General features: G+C 38.5%; 1 protein-coding gene across 10 annotated transcripts in view; it reads right to left on the reverse strand.

The window, feature by feature from the left end:
* Nucleotides 1–2283: 2283 nt before the first annotated feature.
* Nucleotides 2284–18511, reverse strand: part of MLIP (muscular LMNA interacting protein) — a 92529-nt gene continuing 76301 nt past the window's right edge. For 5 of the 10 annotated variants that reach the window (XM_085542094.1, XM_085542088.1, XM_085542092.1 and 2 more), the window contains 3 exons: nucleotides 9767–9823; nucleotides 4613–4647; nucleotides 2284–2626 (listed from right to left, as the gene is read on the reverse strand). In XM_085542094.1, coding sequence (XP_085398220.1) covers nucleotides 4621–4647; nucleotides 9767–9823 — 84 coding nt within the window. In that variant the 3' untranslated portion in view covers nucleotides 2284–2626; nucleotides 4613–4620. Of the gene's footprint in view, nucleotides 2627–4612; nucleotides 4648–9766; nucleotides 9824–13491; nucleotides 13910–18511 lie in introns of those variants that run through there. The other 5 variants (XM_085542089.1, XM_085542093.1, XM_085542095.1 and 2 more) reach the window with 2 other exon arrangements.

An 18511-nucleotide genomic window follows, 5' to 3' on the forward strand; every position in this document is an offset into this window, starting at 1 on the left:
TCCCTAGGTCTTTTTTGGGAGGGCTGCGCTTAATGCTTTCATCCCTCGGCTTGTATTGGTAATGGATGTTGCCTTGACTCAGGTACAAGACCTTGCCTAGGAATGCCCTGTGTATTGCTAGATGGCACTCCTTGAATCAGTGAGAGCAGTCTTGCACAGACACCAGATCGTTTTTGATCAGACAGCTATTAAGATGTACAAAAAGACTGCAAGAATGGTATAGAATAAGTTTCATATGGAGCAGTTATGCCTTGACTAATGAGAACTACAACTAATGCACTACTATTAATATGCTCACCAACCCTGATAAGATGCCTGGTGAACATGCTGGGCAGAAAAGTACCAGTCAAGTGGGAATTGTGCATCCTGGTCCTCAGAACAGGCTGATCCTCTGTGTTGCTGAGTTACCACTTTCTGATTCTTTGCTTTTAAGGGTGTTTTTTTTTATCCCTCAAGGCAAGGACTTTTTACTTCTTAATCCTTGAGCTGCTTCTATTACCATTTCAACTATACTTCAGTTTCTGTGACTTTACTTTTCTTATTTTGTATAGCTTCACCTGGTGAACTTTCTGATCTTTAAGCATTTTTCTCATTAAAACTGAGTCAAGACTACAGAGGTGTACCAGAACAAGCCAGGATTAGGATCCCAGACAGCTGAAGCCTGCAGCCAAGGGCTGCCCATAGTCTGATGCAGCAAGTCATATTTTCTCACATAGTGAACTATGAACCTTCTATTCATAGCCTGTATATATCACTGCCCAGATATACACCTTGTGATTGCCAAATTTCAATTCTGATCATTTGAAATAACCTTAATGTTCTTTGTTCATTTGTTTGCCAGCTCGGACTGTAGCACATGGCAACAATAGATACCAGAAGCAAGCACAGGATGTGATGAATACTGTGCATGTTGGCCTGTGGAAGAAGATAAGAGAAAGAAAATGAAAATACAGGCTTTCACTAAGGTATGCAGTCACTTCTATCCTGATGGGAATTTTTAGTTTACCAGGAAAAGAATGAATAAAGGCAGAGTAAAGGCATCCAAATCTGAGCTAAATTTATTACACTACTGAATAAGCAGCATACATTAATTTTATAGTGCTGTTGAAAAAGCAATCAATTTTTTTCATGACAACTTTTGCTCTTTATAATCTCCCCTTCTAGGATTTTTCTCTGAGTTCTTTTCCCATTAGTCTCTGAGGAACAGAATCCCCAGGCTGTAATTGCTGCGCACTTGCCATTTTCATTCACAGACAGAAGCCATTTGAACAGACAAGGATGTGTTTGTAAAATATGTACAGATGAAGAAACTCACCAAAACAGAGGTAAAGGTAGGGGTTCTTCTTTTGCCTTTCCTACAGTTCTGGTAGCTCTTTCTCTTTCTTCTGTTCCTTCTACCCTGAGCTTTGGTCTGCTACCTGAACTAATTTAAGGCTAAAATGTACCAAACTATTCTATGATTTGATTATTCCATTTTTCCATTTTTATTTCCATTTCCACAGTTCCACAGTTAAGCAACTTAAATGCAGGTCCCATAGTACAAGAGACTGAGTACCCTTAAGGCTATTCCATTCAAACTGACTTTAATTTTAACATTTTAATTGATGATTTTATAAATTAGTTCATCGTTTTAATTTTAATGGAAGCAGCAGAGCATCTCATTACAATTATTAATCATAACCTCAATATGTAGCAGTGTGTGAGGAGATGAGAGGAGATGAAGTGCACCTACACAGCAGGCTGTAATGCAGAAGTCCCTGGTATGAGTGTACCTGCAGGCTAATGTATAAGTTCAAAGGATCGAGGGATCAGGGAGAAGCCAGTGACTCAATAGGCACAGACAAACAGCATTCTTAGACTTTCACAATGTGTTTTGAAAGAAAATTATTTAACATTCAGGCTCAGACAAGACTCAGTCTGTTAAAACAACACAGGGTCAAAAAGAGGACACTATAGAGCATAGAGGAAAGTGGTGGTTTGTCAATGTTTGCTAGGAGAGCTAAGTTTGTACCTCTCTCTGCTCTCACCAGCTGGCACTTCCAGGCCAAGAGGGCTGTAAACAACTTATGGCAGGGAAGAACCACTGCACTTACTGATCACTGTAGTTGCTGACACGAGCATGAATAATTCCCTGAGTATTTCACAGAACGTAAGCATGCAAAACATGGCCAAGGTGAAGAGTGTGGGAGCAATCCTTTCCAACAGTGCTGGCATCCAGTCTCAGTTGTTTTATATACACAGAGGTACATTTACAGAAATGAAAATAAGAATCACAACAAATGCTTTGCAACAAAAATACACCTTTATTGAACTTCGACATTCATATTATTTCTAAATAAAATATGCTGTGTTATTTTAGGCATCTTTTAAACTGGAAAGCACTTCAAGAAGTGGCATATAAATATGGCACCTTTGTATGCGTATCTCAGGGGTTAACTGTAGTACACAGTACATCTAGTACATAGAATTATCTTTCAAAAGAATATTAGCAATTAGCATACTGGAAGCTTTATGTATATTTTTCTTTTAATGGTGCTTTAGATAACACTTGTAGTGTGGATTCCTTCTCAGCAGAGAAAAAGGCCCAGAATCCTCTGTGGTTTTATCTCTTAATCCTAATTTGAGGCTGTAAAAGAAGAGTTTCCAAATGAACAAAAATAGCCAAAAATAGTAAAACGGAGATTAGTAAACCATGTAAATCAGATAAGTTGGCTAATAAATGTCACTCATATTTTCACAGAAAAAGAAAGCGTGAAGAAAAATTCAGCTACTTCTCTTATTTTAAACTGTGGGACAAGGTGCAGCTGGTACCAGTTCTGCTTTGTGAGATCCTTCCCACCTCTGCAGTAGCCTCAGAAAGTCCGTTGGAGCACTACATTCCCATGTAGCTGCAGCTGTCCTGATTCTGAATTACTTCCCTCATCCTGAAATTTAGGCCCATTTCTTTCCCTCCCACTCACAGAGAGGTTGGAGAAGTGACTAACACTACTTTACAGCAATGCGTTATGAAGAGATAGAACCAGTTGTGGCTCTGCTCTCTTTCTTGTTTTTTTCTATGTGAAGGAACCAAAAGCTTTAAATCTTCTCTAAGTCTGCCATTTGTTTTCCACACCACCAGTCTCTCTTTCTAATAGTGCTCAAAATGGAACATAACACCACATCTTGTTCTTCACTAACACTGAAAAGAAATGAGGATTTACTTCCATTATGCTGTAAGCACTCCCTTCAGCATTTCCTTTGAATGGCTTTTTTTATTTTTTTTGTTGTAGCAGCATTGCTTCACCAACTCAGATTCAGTTTCTGGTCCCCTGTAATCTTCAGAGTCTTTCCTGTGCTATTGTTGTCATCCCACTTCTATCTGTGCTTTTCACTGTCCCTTGTCATTGTCTTCAGTCCCAAGTGGGGATTATCTGTAAATCTGATTAATTTACTGTCCATTCAGCCGAGCAAGTAGTTAATGTTGTATAGAGCCAGAAAAAAGCACTGCGGAAGTCTCTGTGAAGTCTTTTCCCATTTTAGCAACAAATGATTGTTCTCAAAGCTCAGCTTCCCTATCAGTTGCACATCTACCTTGTGTGTATTTAATTTAGCCCATATCTGTTCTGCTTGCTTATGAATGCCATGTGGGTCTGTGCCAAAGAACTATATCAATCATATCTCTTGTATCTGTTTTGCTGTCAAAGAAGGAAATGAGATCAAGTCGATAGGATTTGTTTCTGACCTGTCCCTGTGCAAGTTCCCTTATGTGCTTACTACCTCTGGATGCCTACAAATGGATTGCTTAATGCTTTGTTCCAGTATCTTGGGAACAATATTAAGACTGACATCTCTGACATTATTTAGATCTTCCTTTCATCCTTTGTTAGATGTGACATTATGCTTGCCTTTTTGCAGTTTTTTGTGAATTTCCTAATCATGCTAATTGCTAGTTTGAGAAAGAGTTTTGGTTAAGCACGTAGGGGTGTTTCATTGGGATGAAACTAAATACAACCAGTTCACCTATGTATTCCTTAAGGTGTTCTCTTTCTATTCTCTCCATATTCCTACTCCTAAATCCTCAGAATTAACAGAATTAAACATTTAGTCACAGTTAATCTTTTCTTGTGAAGACTGTAACCAAACAGGTCTTGAACAGTTCAGCCTCTTCTATGCAGCTTATTTGCTGTCCTCCCTTGTTAGGTGCTAAATTGTGTCTACACTCAAGTACAGCACATTATTTGCAACACAGCATTGTTTAACTATAAGAAAACATTCATTTTAATGACATTATGTGGTTATGCACTCAAATATACAATAATATTCATTTCATTTTTACTACACATTCTATTTCCAAACCATACCTCAATTCTTTCCACCTGCTTCATTACATCCTACATAATATGAATTCAATTTTGACTTTATGCTAAGAAGTGAAATTATTCTATATCTGTAATTAATAGAAAGTCACTCACCAAACACAGATTATTATCCAAACAATAAATCATGTTGCCAACGCATCCTACCATCTTTTCAAAGCAAACAAATATACACCAGTTTGTTACAATGACACTAAAGCTTTAGTTATATATTCTAAGTGTCACTATAATCAAGCCAGCAAAACAGTAATACTCACCATTACAGCTAAACAGAACCTCTTTCATTGGTGACCTGTAAAAAAAAAAAAAAAAAATTAATAAAATGTGCAGTATAGAGTAGTGCAAATATTATGCTGGTGGACAATTTCATGAAGCACTTGGTCTTTGTAAAAAGATTGGTTTCCTGTACTGTTAATTTATAACTATGTTTATAGAGCTCAGGATGTTTTTCATGCACTGACATGTTTGAAGAGCAAATTTTATAAGACAAAGCATTAGTGTGGCTAAATGCACAGTAGAAGATGTTTCAAAGTCATGCTGGGCTCCCAGAACTTTTTTGGATCACATCCCAGGAGGCTGCAGCATGTGGCCAATCTTGTAGTCATGTGGCACGGATATGGTTTCCCTCTACCTTAGGAAGGCTTTCCAGTCTTCTGCAGTAACCATGAACCCAAAATAAGGAGGATGGAAGACTGCAGAGTTCCACACTTATTTGTCTCAGACCAACACTGATTTAAAATGGTAGGTGTCAGCTGTTCAAAGTCACTGTTCCATCTGGCATCCCAGAAGCGGCCATCTGACACCAGGGAGTTGGATAGAGGATGAGCCCATGTCTGTGGTTAGTTGGAGAACAGAAACAGACTGGTATGATGAGGATAAAGCCCCCACTTTGGAGCCCTTTGCCAGGCTAGAGGACTGGGTCAGCAGGAACTATTTCAACAAAGACAAATGCAAAACCTGGATCTGGGATGATTAAGCGATCAATCCCATACAACTGTAGGTCAGTGACTGACTGGCTGGGCAGTCAGAGAGGGACCCAAAGTCTGACTGACTCCAAACTGAACAGGAATTCTTACATCTGTGTGGTGGTAAAAGTTAACCTCAGATAGGGTTGTACTAATTACAGTAATGTGCCACATACCATTCCTTCACAGGATGAGAATTACTCTTCTCTGTGGGGTGCTGGCTTCTTGTTAGTCTTTTTAATATAAATTTAGCATGTAATACATGTAGTATAATTATTTTTATACAGAGCCCAATAAAAATAATATTCAATAAATTCAGAAAATGCTTTTCCTTGTTAATGCATGGTGATCTAATGCTCTTTCATGTCAATATGCTACAACTGAAACTTATTATTTAAAACAAGAAGATATTGAAGCTGCCAAAAAGTATTACCCAAATACTGTTGTAAATATGTATCTCCTGTTGTAACTGTAACATATTAAATGTTGTAAAATTTAAATCATTAGAAATTATAAACCAATACAAACTATCTATACTTTTTTCCGACTTTATTAACATATGCCATTTGGACCGTTCTATTTGTAAGACCAGGTGCACATAGCTTACTGTTCCCAATTAGCAGCCCATCCATTTGTGAAGTTGAAGAACTTTTCCCAGCTAACACTGGAAATTCTTACTCCCTTAGTCAAAGCAGTAGATATTCTTACTTGCAATGTTCATTTGCAACATCATTATATTTTCAGTTAAATGAACTGTTATGATGATATGGAGAGAACCCAGTGCTGCAGTCCTTGCCTTGATGAAAATAAACTAAGGACAGTGAGACTACTGATTCAGAGAGCTTCTGTTCATTTTGTTTCAAAATGCTTTTGAAGACTGCAGGTCATATTAAAGCAGTTCTCATTTTGGAGGAAAGTGACATCAAATTTGGAACATCCCAGACCTTTTGTTAATGTGTATTACTGTTGCCTTTTCCTCTATTATTTACTGCCTTATGCTGCCTTAGTCTCCTTGTATAGCCTCAGACTATGCAGTGTTTATGAATAACCTAATACTCTCTAGTTCCTTTGGTATTTTATCAGGTCTGAACAACTGCAGTGTTTCAAATGCAATTCTCAATCCATCTGTGATCTTTTTGGCATGAAAAGGAAGAAGAAGGAGCTTGAGTAAAGGAGCTGATATTATAACTGCTGCAGATAGAGTTCACTCTCATTTTGTGTATATACCCTATCCCTGTTCTTGCTCTGACAAGGATCTTCTTTACTACCAGCTAGAAAGGTACTGAAAGGTACCTGAGAGATGGATCATTACAGAATACATAAGCACCAGCAGCACCAGGCTGTCTGGATAATCTCAAGGAGAGAGCAGTCTGTACCAATCCTTTGCACCTCCCTGTCTGACAACCCTCAAGTTGGCCTCCACTCTGCATGCTCATCCATCCCAGTTTTGCTGTGTCATGGATGACGGCTCAGAGATGCCCTACTTCAGACCAGCATTACTGTTGGCCATATGGAGATAAGATGAAGCAAAGCCATCATGATATCGTGAAAATGTTTTTTTGTGAACTCTAGAACTTTCTTTAGAAATCCAGATGCCATTACTTTTAGCTGGAAGAACATTACTTCTGAAACTGTCACTTGGATTGGATCTTGGTCTAACATAAAGCCACCTACATAAACTCTCCAGTACAATGCAATGAGTACATTTACTTTCTTATATGTCGAATCTGTTAACGATTAATAGAAATGTTGACCTCTGATCAGGTAAACTCCTTAAATAAATAAAGAGCAATGTATAACAGAACTTCAGGGCCTTACTGACATTTTCACAGAATTTATAATTTAAAGAAAATTTGCAATTACTATTATTTTTTTAAGTGAAGCAGGACAGATTCCTTTATTGAAGTGAAATTCTGTCTCCACTGAAGTCAATGGAATCAACATTTTCTCACGGTGCATTTTTATGAATAGTGACCTTACATGGAAAAATGCCAGGTATTTAATAGTTATTGCAGATTTCTTAGCAATAACAAATAGATAAGATAAAGCCACAACTGAAGCAAAAGATTACATGAACCTAAAGTAACTGTATAATAGACTTGGGACTTTTCAAGTCCTATATGAATAAAGGTAATGAGTATATACATTTAGCACTTGCAATGGCTTTTCATGACTCTACAGGGACATATGCCCTATGTTCTCTCTAAATATTCTGACTCAGTATAATTCTGAAAGTAATAATTACACCAGTCACACACCATGATGTGGGCAAGCACTAGGTTAATTAAGACTGTAAGTATGGGAAATTACTATCCTTGGTTAGTTTTTGCAGGCTTATCCTTCAGATGTCCTCCAACTAAAAAGCATTACAGGGAGGAAATGTTCACTTATTTGCTTTCCTGCTTTCACAGGAAAGTGTCAGACCTGATTTGTTTTGTGCTTTTATATAATGAAGCTCATGCTACATGAAGAATAGCATGCAAAGATAACATTTTTTTCTTTCTTTCTTTCTTTCTTTCTTTCTTTCTTTCTTTCTTTCTTTCTTTCTTTCTTTCTTTCTTTCTTTCTTTCTTTCTTTCTTTCTTTCATTATTCATGTGGTGAATACTTCACTTTGTGGAAAACCACCTGAATTATTAAGTGGAAAGTAGCAAAGTTTCCTCCCTCTCATCCTTCCTAAAGGTCAAGGAAATGTTTACGTTTCACTGTGCAAGTGACCATCCATTCTTTTTCTGGAAATACATAAATCATACTCTCACACCACTTTTTTGAGCTCTGAGGGAGTAACACTGTGGAGGAAGAAGCTAAGTATGAGCTTACAAGTAATTTTAGATAAAGAAAAAAGGGTTGGTGAGGGCAGAGATGGAGAAATACAGATTTTATTACAGCAGTAAGAATAATGTTGGCCTTATCACTTGACAGAACCAGTTCTACATCCAAACACAACTTCACTGATAACAAAGAATATATTAAGTTAGGTGGAGCCTTGTGTGTTACATAAACCCATAAAGCATGAATTTAGCACAAACCAGTGCTTGTATCAGGAGAAGTTCCTATAAAAACTTCAGAGGTTAAAAAAAAGTAAAATTAAAACCAGAATTGAAAAAGCTCATATAATGTGAGAAGCTGATCAAGCTGTTAATTGTCTAACCTTGTTTTGTGAAGGCAGCCTGGGCCTTACTTGGGAAAGATCTACAGGATAAACCATGTAACTGCCCTCCAGAGAATGAGGGAGTGGCCGGAAGAGGTCAGGACCTCACTCGAAGGTAAGAGGCTGTGCTGCATCCATCATTCTCATTCTCCTGGTGCTGAACAGCAGCCTGATGATCCACCAAGTGAGATGCTTACCTTTCTTTTTTTTATTATTTCTTAATCCTTTTACAATAGAACCCAAGATGAACTGTAAAGATGTATTGACAGGCTCTGTCAACAAACCGAGAAGTCAGTCAACATGTGCCTGACTCTGTTCTGCCTCCAACATGCCCTCAAAACTCCCCCCCCATACATAAGAAAGTCACGTATTTTGTAGCAATTACTGGCAAATGCCCATTTCTTTTTTTCTTTAATGTTGCTTTTAGCATGACTAGAATCTTTCTTCAAAATAAGAACGGAAAAATACTGTGTTGCAAAAATAAAATTATCATTTCTTTTTATTTTGTTAAAACCATCTAAAAACTTATGAAATAATTACGAGACTGTTCCCAGTAACAAAAAGAGGTCTCAGTAGCAAAAATTCCTGTGTCACAGCTGAATTTACACTGTTACTATTGGTAGTACGTTATGCATATTATGTACATTTCTAAAATAATGTTGAAAATGTCTTTTAATTATCGATGTTCTGTTACAGTTCAAAGCCTGCAGTAAAGAATACAATAGTTAATCAAATTACGTATGAAATATACATTGAGCTTAGAGATGTGAAAAAGTAAGGAATCCACCACTGAGTTTAGATTTCAAGATTTGTGTCTTTCTTCAGAGGCCAGTAAAACTCATCATACTGGGCAAACCATCTCTCTGCATGTTGTCTGATGTTTTCTTGATGGTCCTTTACAATGCTCTCAACAATTTATTACCCCGAGTGCTTTCTGGAAGTTGTTGCACCTGCTACTTAAAACAGCAGCCATACCTGTGACTGCAAACTGGAAAATGGTCTTTCTGAGTAATTTAACAAATCCCACTCAGTAGCATCCCAGTAGCACATACCAGAAACCTGACGTGTAACTGCTAGTGTTACCCCAAATTCACACAAACAATACAGCCTCCAAAACAACTCTTGTCTTTTTTCTTCATTAATCACCAAGAATAATTAATGCTTGTGTAGCCCATACATTGGACAAAAGCTGATCAAGAGCTCAGTACATTATCATTAATCTAATACACGTGCTACATAAATAACAGATAAAAACAGCATGCAAATGCATAATCATATTAAATGTCAACTGATTACCTCCTTAGAGCTGAGTGTTTCATTTTCTGGAATAGGCACTATAGGATGACTGGGCTGCTGAGCAAGATGACACAGGTTGAAGAGATCATGAGGTTAAAAAAAGGAAAAAAAGCAACAGTTATCAGTTTAAGCTATCTATCACAAAGGTCTTATAATGAAAGCTAGTATCCCCAGTCATTCAAATAGCAATGAAGCAATATTCAACAGGATCTGTATGCTTACTTCTCCTTGTCTCTATGAAAATTTCTTTCAATGTATGCCTTGTTCTCTGTTGTACCATCTTCCCATAATTGTAAGGGAGGGATAAATCACTTTTTGCTTTGAAAAAGTATCTCAAGACAAAAGCTCAGCAAGAGAATCTGCCTTATATACATTCAGTATGAGATAACACACATAAAGATACTTAAAACTGCAATCATATTTCCATTAGTTTGAATATCTGTCTTCTTAAATTAGCCCTAAAAGACCTCTACTTGATCTTAAATTTCATAAACATAAATCATGCAAACATTTAAATAAAAAAGTAAAATGCTGCATATCAGTAATTAGTGTGTATGTACAGAACAGAATTTGTCATTTCCCAGTGCTTTGAGTGTAATAAAGCTTGATGGATGTGACTCTAATGATAAACCACGCAACTTCCAATAAAATTTAAAGAAAACATAGGTATATAGGTAAGACAGAGCTTCTATATGCAATGTTAAGGTCACAAGATCGTGAGGTTTTCATACGCAGCAATCTGAACATCTTCTTTAGACAAAAGACATTGAAAATATTGGGGTTACAGTGTTTTAGAATTGTAGAAATATAATGTAGAAAGAACCTTACAATTTTCTATCTGTCAAAAGCATTACTTTGTTTTGGCATTTAGAGCTAATAGTAACTTATCATATGATGTGTTCCTTAAAAGAAATACTGGTCCTGCCCTAGGAAAATTAATTTTGAAACAGAGCTTTTTAAGAAGCTGATCTGCCAAATTGTCTCTGTTAGGAAAGTGAGATGCTGAAATGAAATTCACTCTGGTTATAATTACATTACGGATTTGCTATTTATTACTCTCCCCTTTTGTAAATTTTCCCTGCTTCCTTTTCAGTGAAACAGGAGCCAATTCTTACAACAACAGCACCAGCTTTGAAACATTTGAATTTTTCTTTTTTTTTACCCCAAATAGAAAAACAAGTAAATAAGTGATTTAACTTATAGGCAAGGGAACAATGTTAGACAACAGAGGGTTAATGAAGGGGTAAATAGACTTGATTTTCTTGGTAGCAATATCTCTCCCATGCCACAGATTCCCGACTTCAGCCAGCACAGCCACTGAGGCACTCCGCTGCTGTGGTGCAGCTCTTATAACAGACACAGGAGATCTTTATCAGCCTACGCGGGAGAGAAAATTCCCATTTCCAAACCCTGTGTGCTGCAGCTACTGAGGCTAGGCAATCCTTGACAATAACACAGGTACAATATTCTAGCTGCACTTGCAATATCCTCATAAGCTTATTTCAATTAAATGAACCCTGTGATGAATTATATATTGTCTCACAGGAGTAGGGCATCTCTGTATTCCAGGAAAAGTAAAAAGAGCTAATCATAAAAAGAAGACAGAAGAGATTATTTTCTGCATACTTTCTGATGTGCAGCTAGTCCCACATAAGTGTTGTCCACTTACTGCAAGGAAGAAAATCTCCCAAGTCATGCAGAGATCTGAGAATACAGCAACCCTTTTTCTCAAGTTGCACATTCAACCCATCAAGGAAAAATGTACTTTTACTTTATTTCTTCTCCTTGCCTTTCTTGCCAGGACTCACTGTCAACTACATTCACCTAAAATGACTCTGCGAGTCTTAACTCTGCTTTGCTTTGTTTCTTGAGTATGAGGTCTCACGTTCATCCGTTGACCTTACCTGTAATCATCATTTTTTCTCCAAAAGATACGTTTGTTTCTTTTATTTTGATAGCACCTTCTTTTCAAGCTAGAAAGCCAATATTTAAAACAGTCCCCACAGAGAAGGAAAATAATCTATATTTTCTAGACAGGCACTCCTGATGCTGATTACTTTGTAGACTGTTAATTGAAGGAAAACAAGTGGAAGGTTGTCAAGGACATCCCAGATTAATGATGGAAATAAAAGTTAATACAGGAGTAAGACTTAGAAAAAGACTGAGTAACATCCAGTTTTCTAAAGTGTGCTTTCAAAAGTCATCTGTCAAATGAAAACCCCAAGAAGCTAACATAAACAAGTGCATACATTCTATTACTCAGATTTCTGAAGATCTGACATGCCATTTGCCACGACCTGGAGTTCAGAAAGTCGCATCTAGCGACTTTAGACTTACAGACTTCAAGTAGTACTTGAGCACATATGGAGTACATAAGAGAAGTACTACATTACTTTTGCTGGAATAACACTTAGTCCTTCAGGTCCCTAAAAAGAAGGGAGTTTGGCAGTAGCTCTGCCTCTGTCAACAGCAAAGGAAATGAGTGTCTTGGCCGGAGTGACTTCATCTTCATAAGCTAAAGGCCAGTTCCTGTGTTATTTCCATCAAGTGTCAACATAACCTGAAATGTGTAAGCCTTTCTGTGGAAGAGGCCCCATGCCTGTCCTCGCAGAGTTTAACTGAGAGGCTTCAGTCTTATCCCTTCCTCTAGGAATTTTCCTCGCTAATATGATTTTTGTGTTCTTGAGTGCATACTGCTTCAACCCAACAAGTAGGATAGAAAACAGGGCATTTGCTTTCTGCAGCAACGTGTGTAAGGACCTGATTCTTCTGGAAGAAAGCAAGGTAAGTTTTAACCTCTGCAGGATAGGATGTGCACTATAACTGGCTGTCCCAGGTGTCTGTGCAAGTACTAAATGAGGGCATTTGTTTCTGTTCTTATTCTCTCTGCAAGATGGTCAGCCCAAGGTGTTCAGACGGTTCTAGCAGGACATGCAGCCTAACAGTTTGAATTCAGTATTGCACCTGGCTCACAGTAATCTTACAGACCAAAAAACAACTTAGATGAAAAATATCCTCAGACTATGAAGGTAATTTCTCTGCAATTATGAGCTATCAACAACAGAATATAGGAAGAACAGCTGAAAAGACCCAAAAATGCAAAGTAGGCAGAAGGCGGCAGAATTAGGCATTCCTTACTAGATATCATGTGACTATCATCCCTCAGGAATGTGCCCACGTCCACAAGATATGAAGTGAGGATGAAATTTGGACTATGTACTTTTTACTGAAGTGCTGCCTTCATGAAACCTCAGCATGTTCTGTTACTGGCAGTTTTCCATCTCTGGGACAAAGCATCTGGAAGGAAGCCCTATTTTTTTTTTCCTACAACTTTAGGATTAAATATATTCATGTTGGAGGATGATAATATTGCCTTTAAAATTTCTATTATTGATTCTTTTGACAGTTATAAAATTCCACATTACTCTTTTAAAGTTAATTTATTACAATTTCTTTTTTTTCCAAGCCCCACTCAGTCTCTGGTGAATTATTTCTAAGGACAGTGAAAGAATAAACTAGACAAATACCTAGTTGTGGTTGTGAAAACTGTACTGAAGAGATCAGAATATCCTAACTATAGATAAGTATTTGCAGTGCATAGGTTCAAAGGGAAAATATCTGTCTGCCCAAAACAGACTCAGCCAAGGCTTAGAAAAGGGGGAGTTATATAATGTCTTAGTTAGACCTTTGTTCATTTAGTTCCATAGAGTAATCAGCAAGACATATTTGCCTTTAAAAGGTCAATTTACCTTTATTGTACTATGAATCACAGCAGCCTCTAAACTAATATAAAGTCCTCATATGTGTTTTCGATGTAAGACCTTTTTCACGAGTCTAAGTTACTCTCAAGAGGATCTACAACCTTTGCTAATTGAGAAACACATTTTAAATTCTCTGGAACCAGTAGGGTGATCACAGAATCATAAGAGTTGAACGAGACCTCTGGAGATCATCTAGTCCAACTGCCCTGCTAAAGTAGGTTGCCCACAGTCGGTTACACAGGAAAGGGTCCAGATAGACTTTGAAATCTCCAGAGGAGACTGCCCTGCCTCTCCCAGCAGCCTGATCCAGTGCTCTGTCATCTTCACTGCAAAGAAGTTTTTCCTCATATTCATACAGAAGTTCCTGTGTTCCATTTTATTCCTGAATGTACAAAACAAATAAAAATGTTACATACCATTCTTTCTAAATACACCTTTGCCTTTTATCTACTTTGAATTAAATGAGGTACTTAACACTCATAAAATACAGGGCAGTTCCTTCTCAACAGGAAAGTTACTAATTTCTCATTATTTCAAAGTCCAAAAATGCTTGCTTACAAAGGCATGAACAAACACACTGTTTTTATAAAACCTTTTCATGGATAACTACTTTTTCTACATAGAAATGCATGAAAACTAGAGTACCAAAAAATGGTACAACATCTGGATCAGCACAGCGTGGACTACCTTCAACTAAAGAGAGAGAAAACAAGTAGTGGAAATAGTTTATAATTATGGAGTATATTGTCCATCTGAAATAACACACTACAAAATCAATCTCAAGGATTCAGTTGGTCATGTAATCTATTTATTTATTTATTTATTTATTTTGCATCCGCCATCTCTGTATGAGAATTGTAAAGTAGAAATAGTAGTTGCAAGAAAGACATACTCTGCCTTCAGCTAAGAATGAAATAAAGCATATTTGCTGACTTCATCATTACTATACATATTTTTTCTTTGCTTTTTTAATTCAAAGATTTTTAATCTCTCTCCAGATACTAATTAGTACCTTCACAAGAGGGACAACACACACAGACACTCTTCCCAGACAGGATAGAGCTTTGGAATGTCACCCAAACGAGGTGCAATGGAAGAATTTTTATTAGCATAGGTAGAGGCTGCTGGAGTTGCAAGGTTTTGTGGAAGGTAGGTTACAGGTGAAGATGCACACAGACTCAGTTTCCCCTGAGCTAACCTTTCTGAGGCCTTCTTTGACTTCTCATGGAAGGCTAGTCCAAGACAGAAAAAAAAAACCTGATGATATCAGCAACAGAAAAGAAGAAAAATAAAGCTTTCTAAAATGAAAAAAAGAAAAAAAAATTAAAACCACAAATGACCACTTTTATTTCTCATGTGCACTCCAATTCTCACTTAGAAAATAAAAACCAGAATGTTCACAGATAAGAAATCCTATCAATAACCAGATGTCACGGGTTACCTAGATTTACCTGTGCCCGTGACAGGGGACAGCTGCCCCGTAGGGCCCCCGGCCCAAAAAGGAAGGGAAAAGGGGTATGGGAAAAGAGAACGCAATATAACGCAATATAATACAATATGATTGAGGCTAATAAATTGAACAAAACAGAGAGAGAGAGTCCCTGAAAACTGAGAGGCCTACTGTGAACTCTAGGCGACACGGCTGGAACGCTTCCCACTCTCCAAGAGTTCGAGAGAGAGAGAGCTCCAGCCTGGGAGCAAGATTATATATGTCCTCCTCCCGTGACTTATCTCTGGCCACGAAGTCCTCTGGGATATGTAGTTTTCTTCTGAGAGCTGAGTATTCAGGACTTTGTTATTCCACGGAACTGGAGTATGAACCTTTTCATGATCCATACTTTACATGATGTTATGATGTAGAATACTGACAGCAACATTACAAAAACATGACACCAGAATATTGTGTTCTCTGACCTGAATGTTTCTTTTCTGATCATTTGCATAAAACATTGAAGTGTAATTTCACTGTTAGTGCACTTTGTGGAAACTAGGGGAAGAACCATTAGCAGTGAGCTAATTATTTCTGTACTTTGTCACTAGGATAATTTCACTCAAGTGTTTGACCTGAGCTGATGGCCAAGCAGGATACCAGCCTGTATGGAAGACTCAAGACACTAGAATCCAAAGAAAGGGAAGGGAAGGGAAGGGAAGGGAAGGGAAGGGAAGGGAAGGGAAGGGAAGGGAAGGGAAGGGAAGGGAAGGGAAGGGAAGGGAAGGGAAGGGAAGGGAAGGGAAGGGAAGGGAAGGGAAGGGAAGGGAAGGGAAGGGAAGGGAAGGGAAGGGAAGGGAAGGGGAGGAAAGGGGAGGGAAGGGGAGGGAAGGGGAGGGAAGGGGAGGGAAGGGGAGGGGAGGGAAGGGGAGGGAAGGGGAGGGAAGGGGAGGGAAGGGGAGGGGAGGGGAGGGGAGGGGAGGGGAGGGGAGGGAGGGAAGGGAAGGGAAGGGAAGGGAAGGGAAGGGAAGGGAAGGGAAGGGGAAGGGGAAGGGGAAGGGGAAGGGGAAGGGGAAGGGGAAGGGGAAGGGGAAGGGGAAGGGGAAGGGGAAGGGGAAGGGGAAGGGGAAGGGGAAGGGGAAGGGGAAGGGGAAGGGGAAGGGGAAGGGGAAGGGGAAGGGGAAGGGGAAGGGGAAGGGGAAGGGGAAGGGGAAGGGGAAGGGGAAGGGGAAGGGGAAGGGGAAGGGGAAGGGGAAGGGGAAGGGGAAGGGGAAGGGGAAGGGGAAGGGGAAGGGGAAGGGGAAGGGGAAGGGGAAGGGGAAGGGGAAGGGGAAGGGGAAGGGGAAGGGGAAGGGGAAGAAGGGGAAGGGGAAGGGGAAGGGGAAGGGGAAGGGGAAGGGGAAGGGGAAGGGGAAGGGGAAGGGGAAGGGGAAGGGGAAGGGGAAGGGGAAGGGGAAGGGGAAGGGGAAGGGGAAGGGGAAGGGGAAGGGGAAGGGGAAGGGGAAGGGGAAGGGGAAGGGGAAGGGGAAGGGGAAGGGGAAGGGGAAGGGGAAGGGGAAGGGGAAGGGGAAGGGGAAGGGGAACCAGCAGGGCTGTGGGATTCACGCCATTGAGCTCAACCCCTCACGGACACTTCTGGCTACAGGTGGAGACAACCCCAACAGTCTTGCAATTTATCGTCTGCCTACACTTGATCCTGTCTGCGTGGGAGATGTAAGTGGGAACATTTGGGGGACGTTTATTCTGTTACTTATAAGAATTAATTATTGGGAAGGGAAGGGGAAGGGGAAGGGGAAGGGAAGGAAAGGAAAGGAAAGGAAAGGAAAGGAAAGGAAAGGAAAGGAAAGGAAAGGAAAGGAAAGGAAAGGAAAGGAAAGGAAAGGAAAGGAAAGGAAAGGAAAGGAAAGGAAAGGAAAGGAAAGGAAAGGAAAGGAAAGGAAAGGAAAGGAAAGGAAAGGAAAGGAAAGGAAAGGAAAGGAAAGGAAAGGAAAGGAAAGGAAAGGAAAGGAAAGGAAAGGAAAGGAAAGGAAAGGAAAGGAAAGGAAAGGAAAGGAAAGGAAAGGAAAGGAAAGGAAAGGAAAGGAAAGGAAAGGAAAGGAAAAGAAAAGAAAAGAAAAGAAAAGAAAAGAAAAGAAAAGAAAAGAAAAGAAAAGAAAAGAAAAGAAAAGAAAAGAAAAGAAAAGAAAAGAAAAGAAAAGAAAAGAAAAGAAAAGAAAAGAAAAGAAAAGAAAAGAAAAGAAAAGAAAAGAAAAGAAAAGAAAAGAAAAGAAAAGAAAAGAAAAGAAAAGAAAAGAAAAGAAAAGAAAAGAAAAGAAAAGAAAAGAAAAGAAAAGAAAAGAAAAGGAAAAAAAAAAGAAAAAAGTGAGGCAGCAGGGTAGAAAGTGTCTTCTAATGATCCGGATTAGTACTTTCATCTGCTTTGTTCACATAACCCAAATGAGACATTTTCAGCTTAGGAGTATTTCAACATATTCAAAATTTTAGCTGTATCAGAAAGCAAAAAAACAACAACAACAAAAAAAGCTTCAGAATTTTCAGCATCATGAACATTTGACATTTTCTTGACACATCTACTGTGACCTATTTATGAACTGACAGAAACTGAGTCAGTGCTTTGAAGAGGTGGATGTGTTTGTGCTCCAAGAAAGAGGTCGTTGTTCATTGACTCAGAACTACCCAAGAACTTTAAACTTCATTACTTTCAAATTCCAGGCAAAAGCATGAAATGAAATGAATTTAATTTTCAAAGCTCTTGTGTACTTTCTTTCCAAATCAGAAGCATGATCAAATAAGAATTGTTTCCTGAGTAAGTTTTCAAGGTATCAAAGTTGCACTGACCTCAGTTTTGACCTTAGATGCTTTAAATCCATGACCTGTTTTAACTGAATTGTCAATCTTCATAAGTATATACATATAACTGTCAACTAAAATAATAAAATTTGTATAAATATTCCGTCTAACTACTAAGATGATAGCCATTATTGACAACATAAAAAGTTAGTACAATAATTTACAGTTTATATGACCTCTTCATCAAAGTTCAAGACACTTTGCCAAAAGAAACTCCACAGTAATGATTTGAAGATCAAACATTTCTGAAACATAGGTAAATAATATTTGTGCTGTAAGCACATTCTCAAAATTTCAACAGAACTAACTGTAGTATAATTTTTTTTAACATAACTGGAATTTGAGTTAATTAAGGCTATATTACAGAATTCATACTGTACCAATAACTGCAATGAAAGTTAAGTGAATTCTAACTGCCTCAACTTTTCCTTTGAAACTTAGAGTTTCCAAAGGTTCATCAGCTTTCAGTGCTCACTTTCTCCGATGACTCAGAAGGGTTATTTACAGCAGCAGGAAATTCTCTAGAAACATTTGTGTTCACTGTGTTCCATTTTCTCTATAGCTGTGGGTATTTTGAGATTGCTTCCATTCATTATAATTTTCATCTTTTAGTCTGAGTGTTTCAATCCATGTGCTTTTTGACTGTTGTTTCACTGCCTTTGATAAAAAGCATACTATTATGCAGGGTCCTGTACTTTGGCCACA

The sequence above is a fragment of the Coturnix japonica genome, chromosome 3 (genome assembly GCF_054131305.1).
Source record: "Coturnix japonica strain WE chromosome 3, WE-NBRP24, whole genome shotgun sequence".
Classification (NCBI taxonomy): domain Eukaryota; kingdom Metazoa; phylum Chordata; class Aves; order Galliformes; family Phasianidae; genus Coturnix; species Coturnix japonica.